The sequence below is a fragment of the Mandrillus leucophaeus genome, unplaced genomic scaffold, assembly GCF_000951045.1.
Source record: "Mandrillus leucophaeus isolate KB7577 unplaced genomic scaffold, Mleu.le_1.0 Scaffold315, whole genome shotgun sequence".
Taxonomy (NCBI): Eukaryota; Metazoa; Chordata; class Mammalia; order Primates; family Cercopithecidae; genus Mandrillus; species Mandrillus leucophaeus.
Window position 1 is genome coordinate 1914498 of NW_012103310.1, and position 25401 is coordinate 1939898.

Sequence of the window (25401 nt, forward strand, 5' to 3'; positions counted from 1 at the left end):
GTTCCACATCTGCAGTCAAATGTGGATCAAAAATACAGTATTCCCTGGATGTGAAACCTGTGTATGAGGGCGAACTTTTCACATATGTGGGTTCCACACAGTCTCCTTGTGGAGCTTGAGTATGTGTGAATTTTAGTATATTTAGTGGGGGGATCCTGGAACCAACCCCCTGCATATACTGAGGGATGAATATATTTTCGTTGTTGAAATTTGATAGGGCTTTCTACTTAAACAATCTTATGCGCCATGAATGAAGACAAGTTTTATTTTTTCAATTGTATATCTTTTTTGCTTTTTTAATATCATGAGTGGGTTTTGAATATTGTCATGTTTTTTCTGCATCTATAGGGATCATCATACAATTTTTCTCCTGTTTTGTGGTAAAATGCATTAATTTTTTGAATGTTAAGCCCCACCCTATGAGAAACTACACTTGGCCTTGATATGCTATTCTCTTATATATATTGCTCAGTTCAGTTTGCTAGTCTCTTGGTAAGGAATTTTGTTTCTATGTCATTAATGGATATTTGTCTAAAGTTTTATTAATAATACCATCATTAGGGTTTGATTTTAGGGTTATGCTGGACTTGTGAAACTATTAGGAAATATTTTTTCTTGATTTTTCTGAGAAAATTTGCATATGATTGGTTGACATTATTTCTTTTGTAATGTTTAGTAGAGGTCATTGATGAAACCATCAGAACCTGGGGCATTTTTTGTTAGAAGGTTATTTCATTATAATTTATGTTTTTTGTTAAAAATATGGTTATCTAAATTTTTTAAGTTGGTTTTGGTAAGTTGTATCTTTCAAGAATCTTTTCCTTCTCACCTAAATTGTTGAATTTGTTGGCATAAAATTATCAATAATATTTTACTTTTTTTTTTTAATATCTAGAGAATCTATAGTGATTTTTTTTTTTTTTTAATTGCTAAGTCTCTCTTTTATTCCTGATATTGGCCGTTTGTACTTTCTGTTTTTTCCCCAAGTAGTCTTGCTCAGGGTTGATCAAGTTTATTAATCCTTTCAGACAACCAGCTTTTGACTTTGTTGATTTCTTTTTTTTTTTGAGACGGAGTCTCCCTTTCTCTCCCAGTCTGGAGTGCAGTGGCGCGCAATCTCAGATCACTGCAAGTTCTGCCTCCCGGGTTCACACCATTCTCCTGCCTCAGCCTCCCAAGTAGCTGGGACTACAGGCACCCGCCACCACACCTGGCTAATTTTGTGTATTTTTAGTATAGATGGGATTTCACCGTGTTAGCCAGGATGGTCTCGATCTCCTGACGTTGTGATCTGCCTGCCTCGGCCTCCCAAAGTGCTGGGATTACAGGTGTGAGCCACCGCGCCTGGCCTCTTTTTCTATTCTTGATCTAGTTTCTGGGTTTTTTTGCTCTTCATTATGTCCATTTACTTGGGTTGAATTTACTCCTTTTCTTGCTTCTTAAAGGTGGAAACTAGATCATTGATTTTTAAGCCTTTTTGCTACTATAGAATTTAATGGTATGAATTTCCCTCTAAGCACTGCTTTAGCTGCATTCTGCAGCTTTTTGTATGTTTTTGTTGTTGGTTTTTCTTTTTTGTTTTCTTTTTCTTTCTTTCTTTTTTTTTTTTTTGGAGACGGAGTCTCGCTCTGTTGCCAGGCTGGAGTGCAGTGGTGCAATCTTGGCTCACTTCAACCGCAGCCTCCCAGGTTCAAGCAACTCTTCTGTCTCAGCCTCCCAAGTAGCTGGGACTACACACACCCAGCTAATTTTTGTATTTTTAGTAGAGGCAGAGTTTCACCATATGACCAGGATGGTCTCGATCTCTTAACCTCATGATCCACCTGCCTTGTCCTCCCAAAGTGCTGGGATTACAGGCATGAGCCACCACACCTGGCCACTTTTTATATGCTTTAAACAGTCATTCTGAAATGTTTCTAACTTGTGATTTCTTCTTTAACCTGTCATTATTTAGAATTTTGTTACATAATTTCAAAATATTTGAGGATTTTCTAGATATCTTACTGATTTCTAGTTTAGTAGCAGTTTGGTCACAGAACGTGATTTCAGTCCTTTAAAACTGAGACTTGTTTTATGGCCTAGCATCTAATGTGTCTTTGTGAATGTTTTACGTGTGCTTAATAAGAACTGTATTTTGTGTGTGTTTGGTGTAGTGGTCTCCAACTATCATTGTAGATGAAATTGTTTTATATCTTTGTGTATGTGTATATTCTGTCAGTAATTGAGAGAGGAGTCTTTATTGATAAGTTTGGATTTGTCTTAGACTCCTTTGTAACATTGCTTTATGGTTTTTGAAGCTTTGTTAATAGGTGTATGCATGTTTGATATTGTTATGACTTACTAATAAATTGACCCTTTTATCATCCTGAAATGCTCCTCTTTGTCTCTAGTAATGTTTGTCTTTAAGTTTGCTTTGTCTGATACTACTGTAGTCTTAACCAGTATTCTTATTCTTGGTATTTTCATGGTGTGTGTGTGTGTGTGTGTGTGTGTGTGTGTGTGTAGATAAAAAAGATATGAAGAAAAGTATGCAACATGTGTATACACACACACACACTTTTACCCTTTTACTGTAAACCTGTGCATACCTTTATATTTACAGAATTATTTTTGTGTTGTGTGCAATATATGGTCAGGTCGTTTATTAATCTAGTCTGATAGTAGTTAACCCGTTATTCAGAGTTTTGGTTTAATTGCGTTCTGTTTGTCTTTCCTGTTCGTTGTTTCCTGTTCCTTCTTTCCTGCCTTTTGTGGGGAGGTTTGTTGAATACTTTTGGCATTTTATTTTATCTCCCATATTGATTTTTTACTTATTCCTCTATGTGTCATGTTTAGTGTTCCTTTTATAATATGCACCATTAACATTAGTTTACCTTCAAATAATAATATATTGCTTGTTAAACAGTGTGATAACCATGTGATTCTATCTACCTCTTGTGCACTTGTATTACTTTTGCATGTTACATCTCACAACACATTATTGGCTGTTTAAATAAAAAATAGATTTAAACGCACAAAAGAAATTTAAAAGCAGATAAAATAAGGATAATAGATCTTTTATATTTATCCTTATATTTGCTCTTTTCTGGTGTTCTTCATTACTTTTTGCAATTCCTAGCTTCCATCTGGTATTATTTCTTTAGCCTCAAGACCTTCCTTTAACTTTTATTTTATAATGAGTAAGTTATCCTAATGAATTCTGTCAACAGGTGTTGATCTGAAAATATTTGTTTACCTTTATTTTTTGGAAGATATTTTCAGTGAATATAGAATTATAGATTAACTTCTTTCTTTCAGCAAAAGAAAAAGATGTTACGATATTGCTTCCAGGTATATTGACTTTTTTTCTGGATTACACTGTTTCTGTAGAGAAGTCAGTGGTTATTCTTAGCATTATTCCCCTGCATATAATATTTCCCCCTCTTCCGTCTGGCTGATTTTAATGTTTTCTCTTTGTTTGATTTCTACAGTTTGACTATTTACCTACGTATGATTTTCTTTGTATTTATTCTCCTGGGAGTTCCCTGAGTTTCTTGAATCTGTGGGTTGACCTCTATCATCAGTTTTTGAAAATCCTCAGACATAGTCTTTCCAAATATTTGTTGTGCTTTCATCTTTCTTCTAGTTCTTCAGTGATATGTATGTTACAGTGCTGAATATTATCCCAGTGGTCTCTGATTTATTCATTCTGTTTTCTGTTTGTGTTTTTAATTTGGATAATTTCTTTTTCTATCTTCTGGTTTACTCATTTTGTTTTTCCTTGTGCTGAGTCCAGTCTGCTGTTGAATCTATTAAATGGATTCATGTGATGTTATTGTTATTTTTGAGACAGGTTCTCACTCTGTCGCCCAGGCTAAAGTGCAATGGTGTGATCATGGCTCATTGCAGCCTTGACTTCCTTGGCTCAAGGAGTTCCTCTGCCTCAGCCTCCCAGGTAGCTCAGACTACAGGAGTGGTACAGGCACCATACCCAGCTGTTAAAATTTTTTGTAGGGACGAGGTCTGGCTATGGTCCCTAGGCTGGTCTTGAACTCCTGGACTCAAGCAGTCCTCCCACCTCAACCTGGGTATAGAGACATGAGCCCAGCCTATATTTTTTAGTTCTGGCATTTCTATTTTGTTTTAAATATAGTTTTTCTCCTCTGAAATTCTACATCTGTTCATATGTTGTCCACCTTTTGAACTAAATTGTTTAATTATCATAATTTATTAGAAGTAATTTATCGTAATTATTTTAAAGTTCCAGTCTGCTACTCTCAACATCTGTACCATTTATTTATGTGTATCTTCTACTGGGTTTTTTTCCTTTCATGTGATTGTGGACGTCGTTTTTTAAAAATGTCTGTAATTTTAAAATGTGTGACAAACTTTCCTTGCTTAAGAACAGTTAAAGATGAGTCATATTTTCCCTCAGAAAGAGGCCTCTTACTCTGTCGGGCCCCTCATGTGGGGCTGATTTGATTTCTTTTGTAGCTTAGCTGCCTGTAGGCTTTGCTTGTTTGACTTAGATTCTATTCCCCATTGTCTTCAGATGTTTTGAGCTGGGATCACGACATTCGCTTCAGCAGTGTTTGTGTCTTTAGAACCAGGGAAAATCTAGTGGTCTCTATACATTACTGCCCAGCCAGCAGCCCCACTCCTAACCCTCCGTGCCTGGGAGATCGCCTTCCTCCCGCTGTACTGCCCCATCCTTCTGTCTGTCCACACCTGACCGTCAGAAGTTGGTTCAGACTTGGGCTGGAGTCTTCTCGCTCACCTGTGGCGTGCTTCTCTTTCTCCCACTGCAGATCTCTTCCAGGAGAGACTTTTCATTTTGTAGAATTCAGGGGATTTTTGTTCCAACTTTGGATCCTCAGGCAGCTCTCTGATGGGTCTTTAAAAGTCAGTGATTTTATGACTTATTAGAGAAGGAACAATCATCTCACACATTTCTGCATTGTAACTAGAAGTCAAAGTCTGGTTATGCTATTCTTAATAAATTCCATATTTATAGAGGTTTTAAGGGTTATACTGTTATCTATCAAAAAATGGGTTTTCAGGGAATCTGAACACACGTTAATTTATTATTACATAGATTTTCTAAAGGGAAGCATACATAATTTTCTCTTTTTCTACTCTGAGCAGGTAGGGTTAGGCGAGTGCCTTTTTATGTAGAACATCCTTGGTGTGATTGCCATAGCTTTCTTGGGCTGCTGTTGGTGAAGGAAGTGTAGCAGGTGCCGAGGGTGCACAGTTAGGCAGGAAAGAGGCTACCAGCCAGGGTGGGCAGGGGCACGCGTGCTCTCTGTAAAAGATGAGAGAAAATGCTTTCAGCCTTGTGGGCCTCTGTTACATGTTTTTTGGTTTTGGTTGCTTGTTTTTACAACCTTTGAAAACAGAAAAAACGTTTGTAGCTGGTGCTATAGAAAACCAGGCTCTGGATCAGGCCACAGTTTACTAACCCCTGGGCCATTTATAGCCATTTTTGGTCTCAGAATTATGTTGAACTGTAACTGCCATGCATTTGGGATACTAATGTGTGAAAAGGCAGAGGATTTAATTATGAAGTGTCCTTTTTAATAAAGGCCTCAACATATATTTAAACACATTTGAAGTTAAATTATGTGAGTGTTTACGTATTCCACCAAATTTAGAGAAAGCCTTTCATCTTCTCTCTTACAGGAGTACAAACCACCAGGAACCCGTAAACTTCATAACATTCTTGGAGTGGAAACAGGAGGACCTGGTGGGCGACGTGCTGGGGAGTCAGGTCATACGGTCGCTGACTACTTGAAGTTCAAAGACCTCATTTTAAGGATGCTTGATTATGACCCCAAAACTCGAATTCAACCTTATTATGCTCTGCAGCACAGTTTCTTCAAGAAAACAGCTGATGAAGGTACAAATACAAGTAATAGTGTGTCTACAAGCCCCGCCATGGAGCAGTCTCAGTCTTCGGGCACCACCTCCAGTACATCATCAAGCTCAGGTCTGTGTTGCTGCGGTTAGATTAGGCTTGGGAATGTTTTGTGTTTTCTTTATGAAGTGGGATTACTTTAAAGTGTTGATTAAATTTGTTAATTTAATGGGGAGCATTTACTTAAATCTGTTCTTTATAGTTAGCAATAAATTCATCTCCCCAAAGCTCCAATATTTAGTTACGCATGTAATAAATTCTGTTTGGCAGTTGGAAATCTATTTACTAACCAGCAGTTTAAACTACTTCTTAAATGGAATTTTTGTCCACATTGCTTGAGTTTTCCCACAAGGGGAAACCAGACTTCATTGTGTTTTAGTTCAGTGGTGGACGAGAGAGAACCTGGTTTTAGTCAGAGTATGAAGACTTTGTGATATACTTTCAAGTTAATATTAGAGATTTTGTGGTGTGTGTGTGAATACTTCCAATTTTAATGGTATAGTTTCAGAGTATAAATTTGAACAAATTGAATTTTAAACTCACAGTTGTATTGTTTTGTGTTATGATATTTCAGGTGGCTCATCGGGGACAAGCAACAGTGGGAGAGCCCGGTCGGATCCGACGCACCAGCATCGGCACAGTGGCGGGCACTTCACAGCTGCCGTGCAGGCCATGGACTGCGAGACACACAGTCCCCAGGTGAGCTCGCACATGGTTCATTTGCTTGTGTCACCTGCCGTGCTCAGGTAGAGCAGCACTGGATGCCAGGTGCCTTTAGAATGACCGTATCATTTACCCTAGAAGTTCATGATGTTCTGCTGTCTAAGAAACTATCAGTATTTATCATAGAGAAGCACATTCTTGCAGTTGTCCTCCTCCTTGTCTAGAAGTGGCTAACACTTACTGGGGGCATAGCAGTTGTTTTGAACGGTTTCTTCCCTGTGTTTATCTCATTTACCAAAGCAGCTTCCCATTTTACAGTGGAAACTGAGACTTCATGGGCTGAATAAATTTCCCTGGGTCATGATATTAATGACTCGACTCTGCTTCCTCCCATGATTTTTTAGCACTTGTAGTCCTGGATTATGAATCAGTTTCTGGTTTGATTTTAACCTTTTTTTTGTTGTTGTTTTATTTGCTTTCTGTTTTTAAACCTGTTGAAGAAGAGGATCTAATTAAGTACTTTTTCAAAATTGGAGTGAAGCAGATGGTGATGGTGAAAATATTTAAATCATCTGATAAAGTTGTAAGTTGGTTCATACAGAATTTTGCATGGTGGTGTTTGAAGGTGAGAGGCCAGTGTAGTATTTGATGGATGAGTAAACTGCTGTTGAAGAGCGCTCTCCATTCTTGTGACTAAGGCAGCTGAATGAATGGTGCTGGAGAAAATCCCACATGCAGCTGTTTGTCAGCACTGTTAATACTCACCAACCACTGCTGGGCAGTCTTACGTGTTTCCCGAGTTGTCCCATCCTCTGCTGTTCTCTTTAATAATAGTTTCAAACTTTCTGCTCTTAGAAACCTTTGCCCTCCCCTTCTCTGTTCTCACCCAGTCTTTGCATTGTAAGGAAAAGAGTCTTCAGACAGGAACTCTTTCCGCTTTGTAGCATTGAATACATGATCCTGCCTGTGTGTGCACTGTCCACTTCTCTACCCCTTTTTTGTTAGGAGCAATGTATTTTCTTTTTGCCTAAGGCCAAGCCTACTCATTGCCCCGATCCCCTCTCTCCTGCCGTCATGGGGACTTTGCCCTTTGGTCTCCCTCGGCTCTGGTGTCTTCATTCTCTCTTCTTGTGGCTTTTTCTGTTGATCAGCATTTCCTCATCCTCGGGCCTCTCCCATCTTAAGCAGCACCTTTGCGTGTCCCCCTTTCTTTCCCTGTACTACTGCTGCCTGTAGTCTTTGTCTCTTTACTCTGAAGACCTCCTTGCCTGTTCCGCTTAGGTCCTGCCCTCCAGCTCTCCTGCCGGTGTCAGCGGTGACCTTCATTGATGGGTCCAGTGGACACCCTAATGCTATCTTTCTGCATTCTACAACTTCATTTGGAAGTGTTGACTTTTACCCACTCTTTGAAATACTCACTGCTGGTTTCCTTGGGAGGATGATTCTCTGTCCCCCCATTTCTCTGCCCCTTCCTTCACTGTCTCTTTGTTTGTTTTTTTTTCTTCTACCCACCCCTGAAACCTGAGTGTTCCTCGAGGCGTGACACGTGTCCCTGCCCTACTCCCCTTAATGTTTCCTCGATGATTTCAGCCACACGTGCCGGGGCCTGCAGTCACCATCTTCATGCCAGTTGCTCTTAAGTCTTGACTTCTGACTTAGACTTCACTTCTGAACCCCTAGGGCCTTTCTAATTGTTTACTATGAATGTCACCTTGAAAGTCTCAACAATATGTGCACACACAGCACATAAACTGGTGTCATCATTTCACTTCCTTCCCAACTCTTCTACTTTTGCCATTCTTTGTAAAAATGGCCCTAAATTTACCCATTTGCTCAAGTCATAAATCTGGGGGCACTTCTCTCTCCGTCTTTCCCCACACTGAATCAGAGAGTAAATTATCTGGATTCACCACATCTTAATACGTTTTTATTCTCCACCTTTCACTTTGCCTGGTTGTTATGACCTGTCTTACTAGAAAGAGTTTTGGAGTGTCTAAAACGGTTGTGGAGTGTCTAATTCCATTCACCTGTCAGCACCATTCTCTTCCGTGCAGCCAAGTGAGCTTTCTCTAAAGCAGTCTGTTCTTGCTATTTTCCCTACTCTTTTTTTTTTTTTTTTTTTTTTTCTGAGGTGGAGTCTCACTCTATCTCCCAGGCTGGAGTGCAATGGCATGATCTCTGCTTATTGCAACCTCCGCCTCCTTGGTTCAAGCAAGTCTCCTACCTCAGCCTCCTGAGTAGCTGGGATTACAGACACATGTCACCATGCTGGCTAATTTTTCTATTTTTAGTAGAGATGGGGTTTTGCCATGTTGGCCAGACTGGTTGTGAACTCCCGACCTCAGGTGATCTGCCCATCTCGGCCTCCCAAAGTGCAGGGATTACAGGCATGAGCCACCGCACCCGGCCTATTTTCCCTACTTTAAACCAGTTTTGACTTGCCCTTCTACCTGAAATGAAATGTAGACTTCTTACCAAGGCATTGGTGCTTTGTAGGTTCTGGTCCCCACCGAGGCCATTCTTTCTCCTCTTCACTCACCCTAGTCACACTGATTTATTTTTCACTTTGTGTAATATGCCACGTTCTCTCTCTCTTTTCTCACATTTCCTGTGCTCTCAGCCTGGAATACTCCTTTCCTCCTCGTTTTGCTTTGGTAACTACTATTTATGCTTCAGGTCTTAAGTATCACTACTCCCATGGGCTCTCTCTAAATCTTTAGACTATCCGCCTGTCTCGTCTTCTTCCCTTTCTTTCTTCCAGATCTATTCCATACTGCAAACATTTACAAGAGTAGCATAAGACACCGTGTTCCTCCCACCTGGATTTCACAGAGGTCAAGATTTTGCTTCAAATCCTTTTTTATTACTTAATTTTTGAGTGGTTGCTATAGTCACATGGTTTTAAAAATAAGTAAATATAAAAGGGAATTCAGTGAAAGGTTTTCCTTCCTTCCATGCCTTCTAGCCCCTCAATTTCTAAACCAGTGTTACTAGTTTATTAGTTTTTTGTATACTTCTGGAGATATTTTATACATATTCAAGCAAATACAAATACATACTCTTCATCCACCCTTTGTACACAAATAGTACCATACCAGGCAAACTGTTTCAAAACAACTTGGTTTTTCTAGTCTTGACATGTATTTTGGAGCACTCTCTGTATCAATACATAGAGAGCTTTTTCATTCTTTTATTTATTTGCACAGTATCCTGTTAGATATTCCATAAGTCTTTTCACCATTCCCCTATTGTTTGTTTATTCATGTATTTATTTATTTTTAGAGCTAGGGTCTTGCTCTGTCACCCAGGCTGGAGTGCAGTGGCGCAATCACAGCTCACTGCAGCCTTGAGCACCTGGGCTCCAGTGATCCTCCCACCCCAGCCTCCTAAGTAAATGGGCCTACAGTTGTGTCCCAGCACACCCTGCAGTGAGGTCTCACTATGTTTCCCAGGCTGGTCTTGAACTCCTGGGCTGAACTGATCCTCCCACCTCAGCCTTCCAAAGTGCTGGGATTATAGGCGTGTGCCGCTTTGGCCACCAGTCCCCTATTTATTAATGGGCGTTTAGTTCATTTCCAACCTTTTTTACTATTTACAAATGGTACTTTAATAAATAATCCTGTACAGTAGTGTCCCTTCTTATCCACGGTTTCAGTTATTCAGTCAATCATGATCCAAAAATATTAAGTGGAAAATTTCAGAAATAATTCATAAGTTTTAAATTCTGTTACGAGTAGCACGATGAAATCTCATGCTGTCCCACCCTAGGTGTGACTCATCCCTTTGTCTAGCGTGTCCACACAGTAGATAAGTTACTTTGTAGCCATCCAGATTATCAGATCAAAAAACATAGTATATAGAGGGTTTGGTCCTCTGCAGTTTCAGGCATCTGGTGGGGATCGTGGACTGTATCTCTTGCGGATAAGGAGGCACCACTGTATGTGTCTCATTCACACATACACATTTTATCTGTGATACAAATTCCTGCAAGCAGAATGACTGTTTCAAAGGGTAACGTGATTTATAATTTTGATAACTATTGCCAGATTGCCCCCATGTGATTTTCTAATCCAGTAACTTGATTAACTTCATATATAAACAATTAGTATTTTCTTTTCTGAGAACTCACTGCCAACTTTTCTACTGATTGTTTTCAGTAGTATCTCTTAAAAGTTTGGTTCTCAGACCACCTTCGTTGAATAAACACTTAATTTGTGCCAGCCACTGGTGATAGAGACTGAGCCTTTTGCCTTCCTAGAGCTTACAGTGACACAAGTAAATAAAATGAACATGAATAAAAGTGGCAAGTAGCGTTAGCTCTTAAAAAGAAAATAAGAGAATGACTTATTCTCTTATTAATGACTGTTGGATAGGATGTATTAGAGTAGGCCAAACTCTGATATGACAGATAGACCCCCAAAATATGGTAGCTTAAGGAGTACCAAGTTTCCTTCATTTTTGTCTAACAGTCCAGAATAGGTGTTCAGGTTAGTGGCTAGGCTGTCTTCCAGGTCCTGTTTCCTACCATCTTGTGGTTCCACCATGCCCTAGGGCCTAATTGTCTACTGTGTCTACTGTGTCCAGCAGGCAGAAGGACTTGGGAGGTACTGTTTTGTGTGCCAGGCTAGCAGTGACATACAAAGTTTCATTCACATTCCGTTGACAGCTTAGACATATGGCCATCAGTGAGTACAAGGGAGGTTGGGAAGTGTTGTGTAGCCATGTGCTCAGGAACGAGAAGAATACTGTGCACAACCTGTAGCTTCTACCACAGTGGTTGACGCAGTATCAGTCAGAGTGGTCAGGGAAGGCTCTGGAACTGAAGTGATGAAAAAGAGACATCCAAGCAATAAGAAAATCCGAGAAATAAGAACATTTCTAGGCAGAGGGGAGCAGCGTGTTATTAGTACACTGAGGCATTTGAGAGATAGTGACCCAGGGGAGGAATGGAAGGCAAGCCGCCTTTGGTTGGAACCCAGGTAGCCAGGGATAGGATGGGTGGAAAAAGAGGTTGGAGAAGTGGGCATTGGCCAGGTGATGCAGACCGTTGTATCCGTTTGGGATTGTTTTGTTTTTCTAAGTGCAGTGAGAAGTCATTAAAGGATTTTAAATAAGGAAGTGATTGGATTTGTGTTACAAAAAGATTGTTCCTGCTACCCTTTGGAGAAGGGCAAGGATGGAAGCAAGGAGTTCATTTAGGGGGCTGTTATGTTAGCCTAGGCAAGAGGAGGTGGTGGGGATGAAGAGAAGAGGCCAAATTTGGCATCTGTTTCATAGGTGGACGCGTAAGTTCTTGCTCATGGGTTGGACAGAGGCATTGTTAAGCAGCTGGGTAGATAGTAGTCCTTTATTGAAAGAAGAAAGGTGGAGAGAGGAAGGACATGAGGGATAAGTAAAGACTTCCTTCTGGACCTGTCTAGAATACTATCTGGCCTTTTTTGGGGAATATTTGCAGACCCCTAGCATAAACAGTGCTCCCAAGGGAAGACAGTGGCTAGTGAAATAAATGAACCTATTTAAGGATATAACTTTCTACAAATTGCAGCTTTCATGATGAAATTTTTTTGCCCTTGAATGTATTTGGGATGTTGTGTTATAAAACCATCTAACACATTAAAAGTTTCAAAAACACTTAACCCGTGATTAATGTAATGCTAGTTTGTGTCATCGCTTTTGATGGAAGATTGAAGCTTGGAAACAGTCCTCTGAAAAATCCTTTAAAAAATCTGTTCTTTCAGGTGCGTCAGCAATTTCCTGCTCCTCTTGGTTGGTCAGGCACTGAAGCTCCTACACAGGTCACTGTTGAAACTCATCCTGTTCAAGAAACAACCTTTCATGTAGCCCCTCAACAGAATGCATTGCATCATCACCATGGTAACAGTTCCCATCACCATCACCACCACCACCACCATCACCACCACCATGGACAACAAGCCTTGGGTAACCGGACCAGGCCAAGGGTCTACAATTCTCCAACGAATAGCTCCTCTACCCAAGATTCTATGGAGGTTGGCCACAGTCACCACTCCATGACATCCCTGTCTTCCTCAACGACTTCTTCCTCGACATCTTCCTCCTCTACTGGTAATCAAGGCAATCAGGCCTACCAGAATCGCCCAGTGGCTGCTAATACCTTGGACTTTGGACAGAATGGAGCTATGGACGTTAATTTGACCGTCTACTCCAATCCCCGCCAAGAGACTGGCATAGCTGGACATCCAACTTACCAATTTTCTGCTAATACAGGTCCTGCACATTACATGACTGAAGGACATCTGACAATGAGGCAAGGGGCTGATAGAGAAGAGTCCCCCATGACAGGAGTTTGTGTGCAACAGAGTCCTGTAGCTAGCTCGTGACTACATTGAAACTTGAGTTTGTTTCTTGTGTGTTTTTATAGAAGTGGTGTTTTTTTTCCAAAAACAAAGTGCAAAGCTGCTTGAATCAGAAGGAGATTAACACACTGAACCGCTACAAGAGGGCAAAGCTGACTTTTTTTTTTTTTAACTTGAAAAGATTGCAAAGGGACATTGAAGTGTTTAAAAGAGCCATGTCCAAACCCATCTTCATGGATAGCTCAGAGGTATCCTCTTTTTGCTCCCCCATTTTAACTTGCCACATCCCAGTCATAGTGGGTTTTTTTGGTCTTTCTATTCAGCAAAAATATTCAGATGTTGGTCTTGGTCATTTGCCAACTAATTTTAAAATAAAAGGCACTGCACATAATTTGCATAAAGGGCCCATGAGGGTGTTTTTTTTTCTTTTTGTCCCCCCTACTATTTTTTTGTTCTGTTTTGTTTTGGGTGGGAGGGTGGGAAATTCGGGTTTTTAAGTCCTCTAAACACACTTGGGCACGGAAATGCAGTACTGTAAGGAAGAGGGACCTCCAGCTTCCACAAACACCATCTTCAGCTGTATGAAAGGGACGGTTGTGTTGAAGTTTGTCAGGCACAGTAAGCATGCTGAGTGGCGGGGATCAGAACTCTCCTATCTGAACCTACTGAGGATCAAAGCAGCAATTACATGGGATCCTGTGGCTCTCCTGTTGTAGAGGCCACAGGAAGATAGGATGGAACGTGACTGGTCTCCTAACCAAGGTGCACTGAGAAGCAATCAACGGGTCAGTCGTGGCCAGTCCTGGGGAGGTCTGAGTGGTGGTCTTTGGGATAACCTTTGGCCTTATGGATTTGGACTCGAAATTAGAAGAGCCTACCATTTCAGATGCAATCACTTTTGGACATGCTTTTGCAGACAGTCCTTAATGCTGAAAACACAGAGAATGGGTAATTCAAGAGGCCTTTCTTTTAAAATAGACTTTTGTGACCCACTAATTGTAAGGTATTGCAAGGTCACTTTGCGTGTGTCATAAAGTTGACTTCCTTATTGGTTGAAGGTCACAGAAGTAGTGGTTTGCTTTGATGGAAATAGCTACAGCTGTGTCCCTTCCTGCTTTTTACTTTTTCTTTTGCTTTTTCTCGGCACGTGGTATCTCCACCATTTCTTCTGCACAAAGATGTCTTCTGTTCATCCTGAACATTTTTAAAAAATGCAGAATTTTATGTGACTGCTTTTTTGCCTCACAATTATGCTGTGAATTTTACAAAAATTTATTTTCTTTTTTGATAATTTATTGTACCAAAGCTGTTTTTATAGCACATAGATGTCTGTAACCAATAATGTAGCAGTTCTGCACTTTGACACAAGGTGTAACTAGACCATTTTTAAATGTCAGTTGAAAATTATGGCTGTACTATTGCTTAAACAAAACTGGAACTGTTGTTGAATCCATAGCCAATACATTTACAGCAATCTGTGTACTGAACATAATAGATTGACATCTAATTCAAGATTACAACATCTGTTACATTCTAAGTGTGTTCAGGCTTCTGAAGGTAAAGGGACACTGGATCCAGAAGCTATGGAACCAGCAGTTGATTCTTGTATTCCTGATTAACCTACTTGTAAACTTGAAAGCAAGACCTTGATTGCACCAACAGGTCCAGAGTATGAGCGCAAGTAAAGCAGAACTCTCGTGCGTGACCTGAGCAGACAGGCTGGTATTATTAACAGGTGCCTCGTGTTGAGATTACGCTGCCTTAATGTAACACAGTCTGGCAGTTGCTAAATTTGTGTTCCCATTTTAAATTGACCAATTTTGGGGTGTGACACTTTTGAGCGGTTGAATTGGGAGAATGAAGTAATTTACCTGTCCAGGATCAAAAGAAGCCTAGAAAAGAAGCAGTAATCTACCTCTGCCGCTAACCTGTTTTAAGACGACTCAGCAGAACACCGCCTTTCATTCTATTGGGCAATTCCATGTGGCTGACTAGGTCAATTTTTTTTCTGAACAAAAGCAGGTTTTTATATGTAAACAGTGACAAAAGAAAGGCTAAACACTATGTAAATGTGAATGGAAACTTGGAAATATTCGTTTTTATAAACTACAGAAATTTTTTGTTGTTTATCAGGAAATCCATATTTATTTTGTAATTAACTGTCAAGCCTGTGGATGATTTTTTTGAACTTGGTAGTTCTTAAAGGTTTACAGTGAATAAAAGGATATCATCTTGAGTATAGCAATATCAAAAGGAATTCAGTAGTTACTGCTGTTTAGGAATATAAGGTTAAGATATCATATGGGTCAGGTCATTTTTTTTCTGTGCTGGTTGCCACATCTTAGCAAGCACCAAAAAACTAAAGCAGTTTTTAAACCGATATTTACATAAAGAAAATCATAAAATCCAATGCTTCTGCATACTGTGTTATGTTACAGTCCAGTTTTGTGTGCTTTACTACACAGTTTGGTTACAGGACTTCTGTGCATTGTAAACATAAACAGCATGGAAAAGGTTAAATACCTGTGTTCAGATTGTAAGATCTAGTCCGGACTTGCTGTGTATATTGTAACGTTAAATGAAAAAAGAACCCCCCTTTGTATTATAGTCATGCGGTCTTATGTATGATAAACAGTTGAATAATTTGTCCTCAGACTCTTTACTATGCTTTTTTAAAATTAATTTAAGAAAAATGTAAACATAGTAAAAATCTTCCTATGCAATTAACCTGGTCCAGGTCTGGTAGGTATACTATCAAAGTTGAGTTAAATGTGTAAAAAGGAAACTATTTGAGATACATCGACATAGGCATCAGCAATCTCTGAAAGTAAAAATTGGAGGTTTAACAGATCATTTTGATTTTTCACATTGATTTTTTTATTTGAATGCTTACATAATATTTTTGTGGTTCAAAATGCTAGTGTTTTAGTTGGTAGCATTTAGAATGGATGGTGAAGGTCTGGTGGTTTTCTCTGATACGCTTTGACGTGCTTGGATGAAAGAGGGAATACGAATACTCATTCTTCCTTCCCCAAATCTTCATATGGGGACATATCAGAATTCTAGAATTCTTGCCACTGTGATTTAGTTGGTAACCTAAAGTCTTCTCTTCTTACAAATTAACCTGTTTCAGTATATATTAAGGTGGCTTTCAAAAGGTAAGATACTTACTTAAAAGTTAAGTGTGAGTCTGTAAAATTAAGGTTGGTTGCGTAAAGTTGAAGTTAACCACATGTAAGAAAGGAAAACTTACATTAGTTTTATTTCTTAGGGTGTGAGAATTTTACCTCGGTAAAGGGCACATTTTATGATATTGGGCTGAAAAAAAAAAAAACACGACTTATTTTTATTTAAAACTACATGTAGAAAATCATGAAAGATTCAGTAATTGTGTTAGGCCCACAAGTGACCATTGAGCTTGCCCCTGTACTGCTTCCCAGCTTTTGTGGTGGTGAACTTAACTGTTCTGTTCTTCCAACAGGGAGATACATAATCAAAATACACGTGAAGACGAGATAGCAGGCACTCAGTTCTAGGCCAGTTTCTCAGTTTCCTTTGGGCCTGCCTTTATTTTGATAGCCCTCAGAATACAAGTTCAGACGTGGTCCGGCGCATTCCAGGTGGTATCTCCATAGACACAAGTTCAAGACTCATTTTTATGTTCCTTTTTATAGTGGTAGACTGTATGTAATCAACTGGATGGTTCATTTCAAATACATGACTTGGTCTTAGTGCCATATATGAAGGAAGTTTGAAAATGTAATGGGGACAAAAGCTGTGTGTGACTTCGGTATACCCAGACTTTATTCAGATTTCTTAAAAATCTGCTAGGGATGTCTGTTGACCAGACGTTGGAAAACCTTTGGTGTCAGGGACAGTAGAGCAGAAGTTCTGACTTTCTAACCCTGGCTCCTTATCTAGGCCTGTTTCCTTGGATGAAAACATACATCATCAAGTAATTTGTGGTACAAAGAACAAGAGAAGAAACCCTAAGAAGACAGCTTATTTGTTATCCTCCCTTTTTATGACTAACCTTAATCCCAGTGAATCCACTGAGAACCAGCCTGTGGATGCCTGCTGGGCTTTCACAGTGGGCCAGGAATGTTTGACGTATATCTGTGTTGAAAGCAATGGATGCTTGTTTGGTGGAAGACGTGTTCACTGAGGTAAGTGGCTCATCGCTTGCTGTGTTTGGCTCTCTCTCCGGCATTATACATAGCCAAGGTCCCAGATTTTGACTGCTCTCAGTGGGTGTTCTTGCATCAGAACTTTTAAAAAATAACACTACCTTAACACTGAGACTGTCAGGTGTTTGTCAGTATTTACTTCTAATTTCCTACTTTAAACCTTAAGAGACAAGGTATTTCTCCAACTGGACACTGATTTGAAAGACAATAACTAGAATGCTACAGGTTTCTCTTCCAGTATGCGGCTGCTTTACCTGAAAACTTTTCCCCATAATTTCTCATCTTTAGGGTATGTCCCTGTTATTAAAAAACAAAACAAAACAAATGTGGAATTAATGTGGGTAAATTTCCATTTCAGTTGAATTTCCTGCCATCCGCAGCAAAACCTGTGAATGCTTCTTCAAAGCATTGAGGAGGCAGAGACAAGCCTTAAACCAGCTTCCTTCTGCTCTTACCAGGTAGCCTGGTTCAGTCCCAGCTGGGTCCTGAAGGAGCACAGTACTAGAGTCTGAGTCATGTTGATGAATAAAGTGCATTAAGTTTGGGTCAGGCAAAATGGTGGCAAAAGTTCATGATGCAGGACAGAGGAAACAAGTGGACAAGACAAGTGGAGCCCAACTCTGTTCCAAAGGGAGGCCGGGCGATGTCGTCATGGGCATGGTCAGCCGAGTTCTCATAGCTAGAGAAAGGCCGTGTAGGTGTTAGAGCTTAACGTGTCATCTGTTCGAAAGACCAGCTATTTTATAATCTTCCCGATTAAATTTCTGAAATTGCTACCTTGGGGATTTTTTTCTTTATTCCTATGAAGTTTTACTTCCATTATATACTCATTCATTAGTCAGTGTACTTGCCCCTGAATTTCGTATCTGAAACTGCAGTCCAGGCAGAGATTCAGAGCCAAGGGCAAAATGAAGTGGCAGGCGCTGGGTATGTGTGGTAGTTCTGCACTAGGGCGGGCAGGAAGCAGCCAAGCAGGTGTGCCGGGTGGGGGATTATTAACGAACACCCAGGCAAGAAGACGGGCCTGAGCCTGAGTGTGGTCAGCAGAAAGTGTTTTGCTTAAAAGAGACCCTGGGATGATGACTTGGGAATCATCCTCCACTCATTGTTACACAGAAAGACTGCAGAGAAGGGCACTGCTGGGGTGGGGTTTGTTCACTCCCTCTGAAATGAAAGAAAATACCTCTAGTGGCATGATACGGTTAAGTTTTTTTAATGGTATTTCTTTTTTAGAGACGGTGTCTGGCTTTGTCACACAAGCTGGAGTTTAGTGGTGTGATCGCAGTTCACTGCAGCCTTAAACAACTGGGCTGAAGTGATCCTCCCATCTCAGCCTCCCAAGTAGCTGGGACTACCGGTGCACAACCACCATGCCTGGCTAATGTTTTTAATATGGGGTTTTGCTGAGTTGCTCAGGCGGTACTCAAACTCCTGGCCTCAAGTGATCCTCCGGCCTGGGCCTCTCAAACATAAATAGGCTGGGCATGGTGGCTCACGTCTGTAAAGATTTAAAGCGGAATGCAGTGAAATAGCATGAGAAAAAGCGTTTTAATGGACATCACAGACAAGCCTTGTTCTGCTGAAGAGGTGATGCTGCGAGGTGGGCTGGAGCTCACTTCAGGCACCACTCCCACTTCCATTGCCCGCAAATCCAAGAAAGAAATGACTAATGAACTGTAGTGATCTCAAACTGCTAAATCAGTTTAAAATCATCAATTTAAAATGACTTTCCAACCTTGCTGCACTTTAAACTCATCTGTAGAACTTTATAAAACCACAGATGCCCATCACACTGGCAGAATTTTAGATTCAGAGTTGGGGTGGGGCCTGGAGCTGTTTTCTGAAACTTTGCGGGCGATTCTGAACCTGCAGCCAGGCAGGACTCTGGCAAAAAGAGGCATGTGGCTAATCTGACGGAAGTCTGAATCCAAGAACTTTTTTTTTTTTTTTTTTGAGACAGTCTTGCTCTTGTCTCCCAGGTTGGTGTGCAGGGGTGCGATCTCAGTTCACTGCAACCTCCGTTTCCCAGATTCAAGCGATTCTCATGCCTCAGCCTCCCAAGTAGCTGGGATTACAGGTGCACACCATACCAGGCTAATTTTTAGATTTTTGGTAGAGATGGGGGTTTCGCCATGTTGGCCAGGCTGTTTTGAACTCCTGACTTCAAGCTATCCACCCACCTCGGCCTCCCAAAGTGCTGGGATTACAGGCATGAGCTACCACTCCCAGTCCCAAGAACATCTTGAAATGGAGTTTGATTACCAAAGTTTACATAGAGTAATGGAGAATTAAAATTTACAATTTATGGTGCATTACGAAATGTTATAAACAAGCCTTCGAGAAAGGCAGAAATTGCCAGATGTAAGTATATAAAACTTACACAATTTGTTCCTTTTTGTCTTCTTCCTTGTGGGGATGGGTCAGTGTGACATCCTATTCATTAATAGCTCTCAGATGTCCCACAAGAATGGTACACGTTATTTCCCAACAGTGGGAATGGGATTGGTTCCTTTATGTCTCAGTCTCATTTGGTCTTGTAAGCCCATGAAGGGTTTCCTAGGGGACCAGCCACAAGCTCTGTATAGTAGTCAGAGTTTCCCTCTCTAGAATCCCAAAGAGGTTCAGATCCCACTGCTCCTCTTGTTGGCTTCATGACCCTGGGCACGCTGCTTTACTTGCCCAAGGATCACTCTACTCTTTGTACAATGAAGATATCCATAATGTCCACTTAGGAGATAGTGTGCGTGCCTCAGTGAGGTAATGTCCACAGAAAGCACAATGCCTAGTATATAAGAAGTGTCCAATAAATACAATACGTGGCTATACAGAGTGGAGTCCACAGCCTAAATGGAACTTCCTATTTCTTCGTAAATACAACAAACGGTGCAGGAAAATGGGGTGGGCAGTGTTCTCCGTGGAGGGCTAAACAGCATTGCTTTCCAGCTGACTCTTATATTTGGAGTCTGGGACTAGGTGTTAACATTACTAGTTGGTGTTGCGTCCTGCACAGTCCCTGTATCTATTTCAGAATTTTGAGGTTTGTTGTGGGGAGTTTTTGGGTAGTTTGCTTTGCTTGATAAAATATATGATATTTAAATGTTGTACAAGGATGGGTTTTCAGTAGAATTTTTCTATGCAACCTCAGGGAGACTGCCTGGAGGAGTAACTATGGTAAGGGTCTATTTTTGAACAAGCATTGTCATTAGACCCTTGTGATCACTTGTCCAGGGGCCAGTCCCCACCCTTTGCTCCCACTCCAAGGAAAGTCTGTTCCATGTTTAGCCTTCAGAGGTTTGATGCAGATCAGGGAGAGAAGAGGGTGACAAAAATCAGCTCTAAGTTTATAAATGAAAGAGGGATATTACCGGGGAAGCTTTTGGAATGTAATAGGTTGTAACCCACATTTTGAAAGCAGTAAGGAACTAATTGCTGCCTTTTTCTTCTCCTTTTTTATTCTGTTGACTTTGTTGATAATATTAGGTGACTACATGGAGCCTGGGTTCTCTCAGTGTTAGCCTGTTATTCCTAAAGTATCCTCTCCTCCTTATATCAAATATAAGGACAAAAATGTCTCAGGATAAAAGTCTGTTTGCATTAGACTACACATGATTACAATGTAATCATGTATATTATTACAACAGGCCATGGATTTGGATGGATGATGAAGCGGAAACAAGGGATCTAATCATGGGACGTAACTGCTCACCTCAGGTAGATAAAAGTACTTCTGGGACAAGTAAATTAGACAAGCTTTTGTGCTTCCCAGCACCTCTGGGTCTTGTGCCTGGCCAGTCTGGGCAGCTCTGCGCTCAGAGGCCTTCGGCACGATGGGTCCTCCCAGCACGGGCTTCAGCGCTCAGCGCTGGATGAGATCTACAGGGCTCAGTGTGCTTGGAGTCCTGGATTCCTCCATGGCCCTGGATTGTGACTGCTACTGTATTCCAATTGAGTGGTTTTTGCTGTTCACAGAGCGCTTACACAGGATTCTTACCTTCTGACTGGAGTGTCACCCTCACGCAAGAATGTGGAGATGACGGGCTGGGACGGGCTGCCTCCTTCTGTAGGTGGATGTTTCTGAAGGCATCTCCCACTGATCATGTAATGCAGCTACTTAACATCTTCTGTAGGCTTGAAGAATTCAGATTAGGAGCTTGTCCAGGGAGGGCTCCCACGTGCGTATTCACTAATTGTGGTCTTTCTTGCCAGCTCGGTTTTGTCTGCGGATTAGAGTTCTGACCATCTTCACTAGAAGTGGGGGCAGCTAGCAATGACTAGATGCAAGAAGCAAAAGAGTAAACTTCATTTTACTGGCAAAATTAAAACAGTGAACTTGAAATATCTCCCCTACTTCCTGCAGAGACACTGAATCAAAGAAAGCAATCAGTACTAACCCCGGAAACAATTGAGAAATGAACAAAAAGTCCTACCCTGAAGAAGAATGTCTTATCAGCAAAGGGTCTCGGGGCAGCTGGTGTGAGGGCTGTATAAGAGAAATCAACAAATATTAATTGAACACCAGTCATTTGCAAAGAACTTAGCTAGGTCTTAAGAATGAGGACAAAAAGCATGTCACATTTTGTTCTTACAAGTGGGAAAGATAAGTAATTACAAGTAAGCCAAGTGTTTAAAAGAGTGTGAACAGAGACGTTATTCTAACCCAGAGAGGCTGTAAAGTGCTGTTTTCCCAAGGAACTGAAGTTCTAGCTGATACCTAATGGAGGAATGGGTGTTAACCAGGTGGGAATGCTCTAGAACCTAGGAGAAGACAACAGGCCATTCGAAGGTGAGGAGACTTGCCAGCATCAGTTTATAAGTTAATAGAGTCAAGAGCTATTTAGCAAGGAGAGCTGACAGACCTCAGGAACTGAATGGATTCTGGGAGCAGGGGTGAAAAGGAGAGGAGTCAGGTTTCCTCTCAGTTCTAGGACTTTGGGTGCTAAGGGCTTGTAGGAGAACTACGTGGAGATGTCTGGTAGGCGTCTAGAATGGGTGGAGGAGGGGAAAGTCAGGCCTGAGAATGGCCGGTTTTTGGTCATTTTCATATAGGCAACTAATGGTGAATGGGATGATCTAAAGGGAGATGGGAGGAGAGCCTAGGACACTTAAATAAGACAAACTTGTATGTTCTAAAAATGAGCATCATTGCAGCTTTCTCAACCCTAGGATGGTTTTCAGATGTATCAAGGGATAGAAGATTGTCCAGCCCTTTGCTGCCCAGTGTGGTCAGTGGACTGGCAACATTAGCATCACCTGGGTGCTTGCTAGCAATGCAGAATCTCAGGCTCCAGCGCAGACCACTAGATGAGAATCTGCATTTAAACAAGGTACCCAGGTCATTCATGCACGTTAGAAGTCTGAGAGACACTGCCCCAACACCCGACTTTAGAGTGAGAAAACAATGGGTTTAAGCAACTCGCAGAAAATGACACAACTGACCAGCGGCAAGCTGTCTTCTAGTCAGGCCTCTTTCCAGTTCTCCATGCTGACCTTGACTTTCGAGATCACATACCAAGACCTTCAGCTGGATGGTCCCTGTAGCTGCTGTGACCACTAGAAGGAGAGTTAGGGGTGAGACTAATTTAATATCAATTTAGGCTTAGGGTTAGGGAAAATGTAGTGAAGGATGACTATATTGTCCTAATGAACCACAATGGTGCCTACAACATTTTTACTTTGGCAAACCTTCCATGAATTTGGAGATGTTGATCAGGTTTCTCTCCAACAATCTTGTTTAATTGTGAAACTAGAATCACTTCCAGGAAGCTCTGAAGAATCAGGTCTGAGTGATGCAAGCTGCTTCCTCCTTCCTTCTTAAAAGACTGCTCTTTGCCCATTTCCCTGTTCCCAAGGTCATTTTCTCCCCTTCTTGTTTCCAGGATCCACAGTTCCTGCTCTGCTTCCACTTTCCCAAGTAGTGTTTCAAGCTGTCTGCAACAGCAGCTCCGGGGTGCTGGGACACTGCTGGGTGATGCACCACAGTGTGTGCTTCCCCATGCTGCTTCTACAGTCCCCTCTTGCTTCTCCCACGTTAGTCTTCATAGATCATTCTTCATCAATTCTTAATTTTATTTTTTAGAGATAGGGTCTTGCTGTGTTGCCCAGGCTGCAGTGCAGTGGCACAATCTCTGCTCACTGCAGCCTCCACCTCTGGGACTCAGGCAACCCGCCCGCCTCAGCCTCCCAAGTAGCTGGGACCACAGGTGCGTGCCACTGTGCCTGGCTAAATTTTATTTTTTGTAGAGTTGAGGTCTCACATTTTTGCTCGTGCTGGTCTTAAACCCCTGGGCTCAAGTGATCCTTCTGCCTCAGCCTCCCATTACAGACAGGAGCCACTGCATGCAGCTGATGAATTTTAATTTAGGCCCCTTTCTTTGTGAGAGGGGGCCCCAGGATTATGCTGCTGGATTAAAAAAAGCTGAGAGGCTCTCCAGGACCTTGAACAAAGGTGGAAATAGGGTTGTAAATGGAAGAAAAAATAAGAGAGATTCATTACATTCTAATGACTATCAGGGAAGCTTTAGTTTTTGTCTCCCTGAAGCAGCAACTTGCTTTCCTGCTGCTGTTACCACATCCTTCCAGGGCTATGGGCTGTTCAGGAACAGGAGAGCTCTGGAAGAGCAGCGACGACTTTGTTTCCTGCCCTTTGCAGATTAGGCATTAGCAAGGTACCTACTGTTTTTGTATGGCTCAACAAACTAACGATGATTTTCACATTCTACATGGCTGAAAAACATCAAATGATATTCAGGACATAGGGAAATTATATGATGTTTAAATTTCAGTGTCCATAAACGAAGATTTATTGGAACATAACCACATTCATTTGCAAGTTGTCCATGACCACTTTGGTGCTATTGTGGCACTGCACTCCAGCCTGAATGACAGAGTGAGACTGCATCTCAAAACAAAAAGTTGAGAAAATGAATTCAGTACAGCCTGAAGTGGAATCTGCTAAGATGTGTTATGACTGTTCATACTAGAAACATATGTGTGTGTTAGTCCATTTTCATACTGCTATAAAGAAATGCCTGAGCTGGGTAATTTATAAAGAAAAAGAGGTTTAATGGACTCAGTCCCACATGGCTGGGGAGGCCTCACAATTGTGGTGGCGAAGGAGAAGCAAAGGCATGTCTTACATGGCGGCAAGCAAGAGAGTGTGTGCAGGGGAACAGCCCTTTATAAATAAACCATCAGATCTCATGAGACTTACTCACTGTTATAACAACAGCATGATAAAATCCTGCCTCCATGATTCAGTTACCTCCAACTGGGTCGCACCCATGACACGTGGGGATTATGGGGGCTACAATTCAAGATGAGATTCGGGTGGGAACACAGCTAAATCATATCCATGTGGAATAGAAAAAGGCTCAGTTGGACAACTTATAAAGCTTGTAATAATATAAGGTGTTAAAGCCTATAGATTATTCATTGTATTATTTAAGTCAACAGATACTTTGTGGGAAATACTTGAATTTATCATGCATTAATGAACCAGTATTGTCAATAGCAAACTTCCTTTAGCTCTTGTGGACTTCACTATCAACAGCTCTCATGAATTTTTGTCAGAACTATTAGCTGAATATCCCAACATGGCCTATAATACAGCAGTTCAATGGTTTAGTAGGGGTGAAGTTTCATTTAAGTTTTGAGCTCAGGACAAAGATTGAAATTTTTCTGAATGAGAACTGCCCTGAACCACCATTACTAAACACTGAATAGTTTTGGAAATTCACTATTGCTGCAGACTTGATAGTGTTTCTTAAGGAATTCAGCCTAAAACCACAAGACAAAAACAGTGTTTATGTGAAACTCCTACTGTGTTAAGTGATTTCAAGAAGAACTATTGTTTGAATCACAACTAATTTACTGCTTTAAGCTCTTCCCATGTTGTTAAAAATTTTAAAAAAGAAGAGCTCCATTCCCACACACATTTGCCACAGATACATTATCTGAGCCCAAACTACGGTTTGAGCTGTGTGTTAGGGACCTCAATGCAAACTCAAAAGAAATGTTTATGTTTCAGAATCCATTGATCCACAATTGAGAAGTGATTAATCTATTGAAAGGCAACTATCTAAAGAAAATTTTACTAGAGTCAAATAGAATCTTATAAAAAACATATAAATGTGTTTTATGTAATAAATATACTAAGCTAAACATCTTATGAGCTGGGTGCAGTGGCTCACACTTTTAATCCCAGTGCTTTGGGAGGCTGAAATGGGAGGATCAGTTCAGCCCAGGAGTTCAAGATCAGCCTGGGCAACATAGTGAAACCCTGTCTCTACAAAAAAAAAAAAAAAAAGATACAAAAGTTAGC

General features: G+C 41.0%; 1 protein-coding gene across 2 annotated transcripts in view; it reads left to right on the forward strand.

Moving 5' to 3' along the window:
* Positions 1–15617, forward strand: part of DYRK1A (dual-specificity tyrosine-(Y)-phosphorylation regulated kinase 1A) — a 98167-nt gene extending 82550 nt beyond the window's left edge. For both annotated transcript variants that reach the window (XM_011987746.1, XM_011987747.1), the window contains 3 exons: positions 5662–5968; positions 6471–6595; positions 12298–15617. In XM_011987746.1, the coding sequence (XP_011843136.1) occupies positions 5662–5968; positions 6471–6595; positions 12298–12918 (1053 nt within the window). In that variant the 3' untranslated portion in view covers positions 12919–15617. The remainder of the gene's footprint in view (positions 1–5661; positions 5969–6470; positions 6596–12297) is intronic.
* The last annotated feature ends 9784 nt before the right edge of the window (positions 15618–25401 follow it).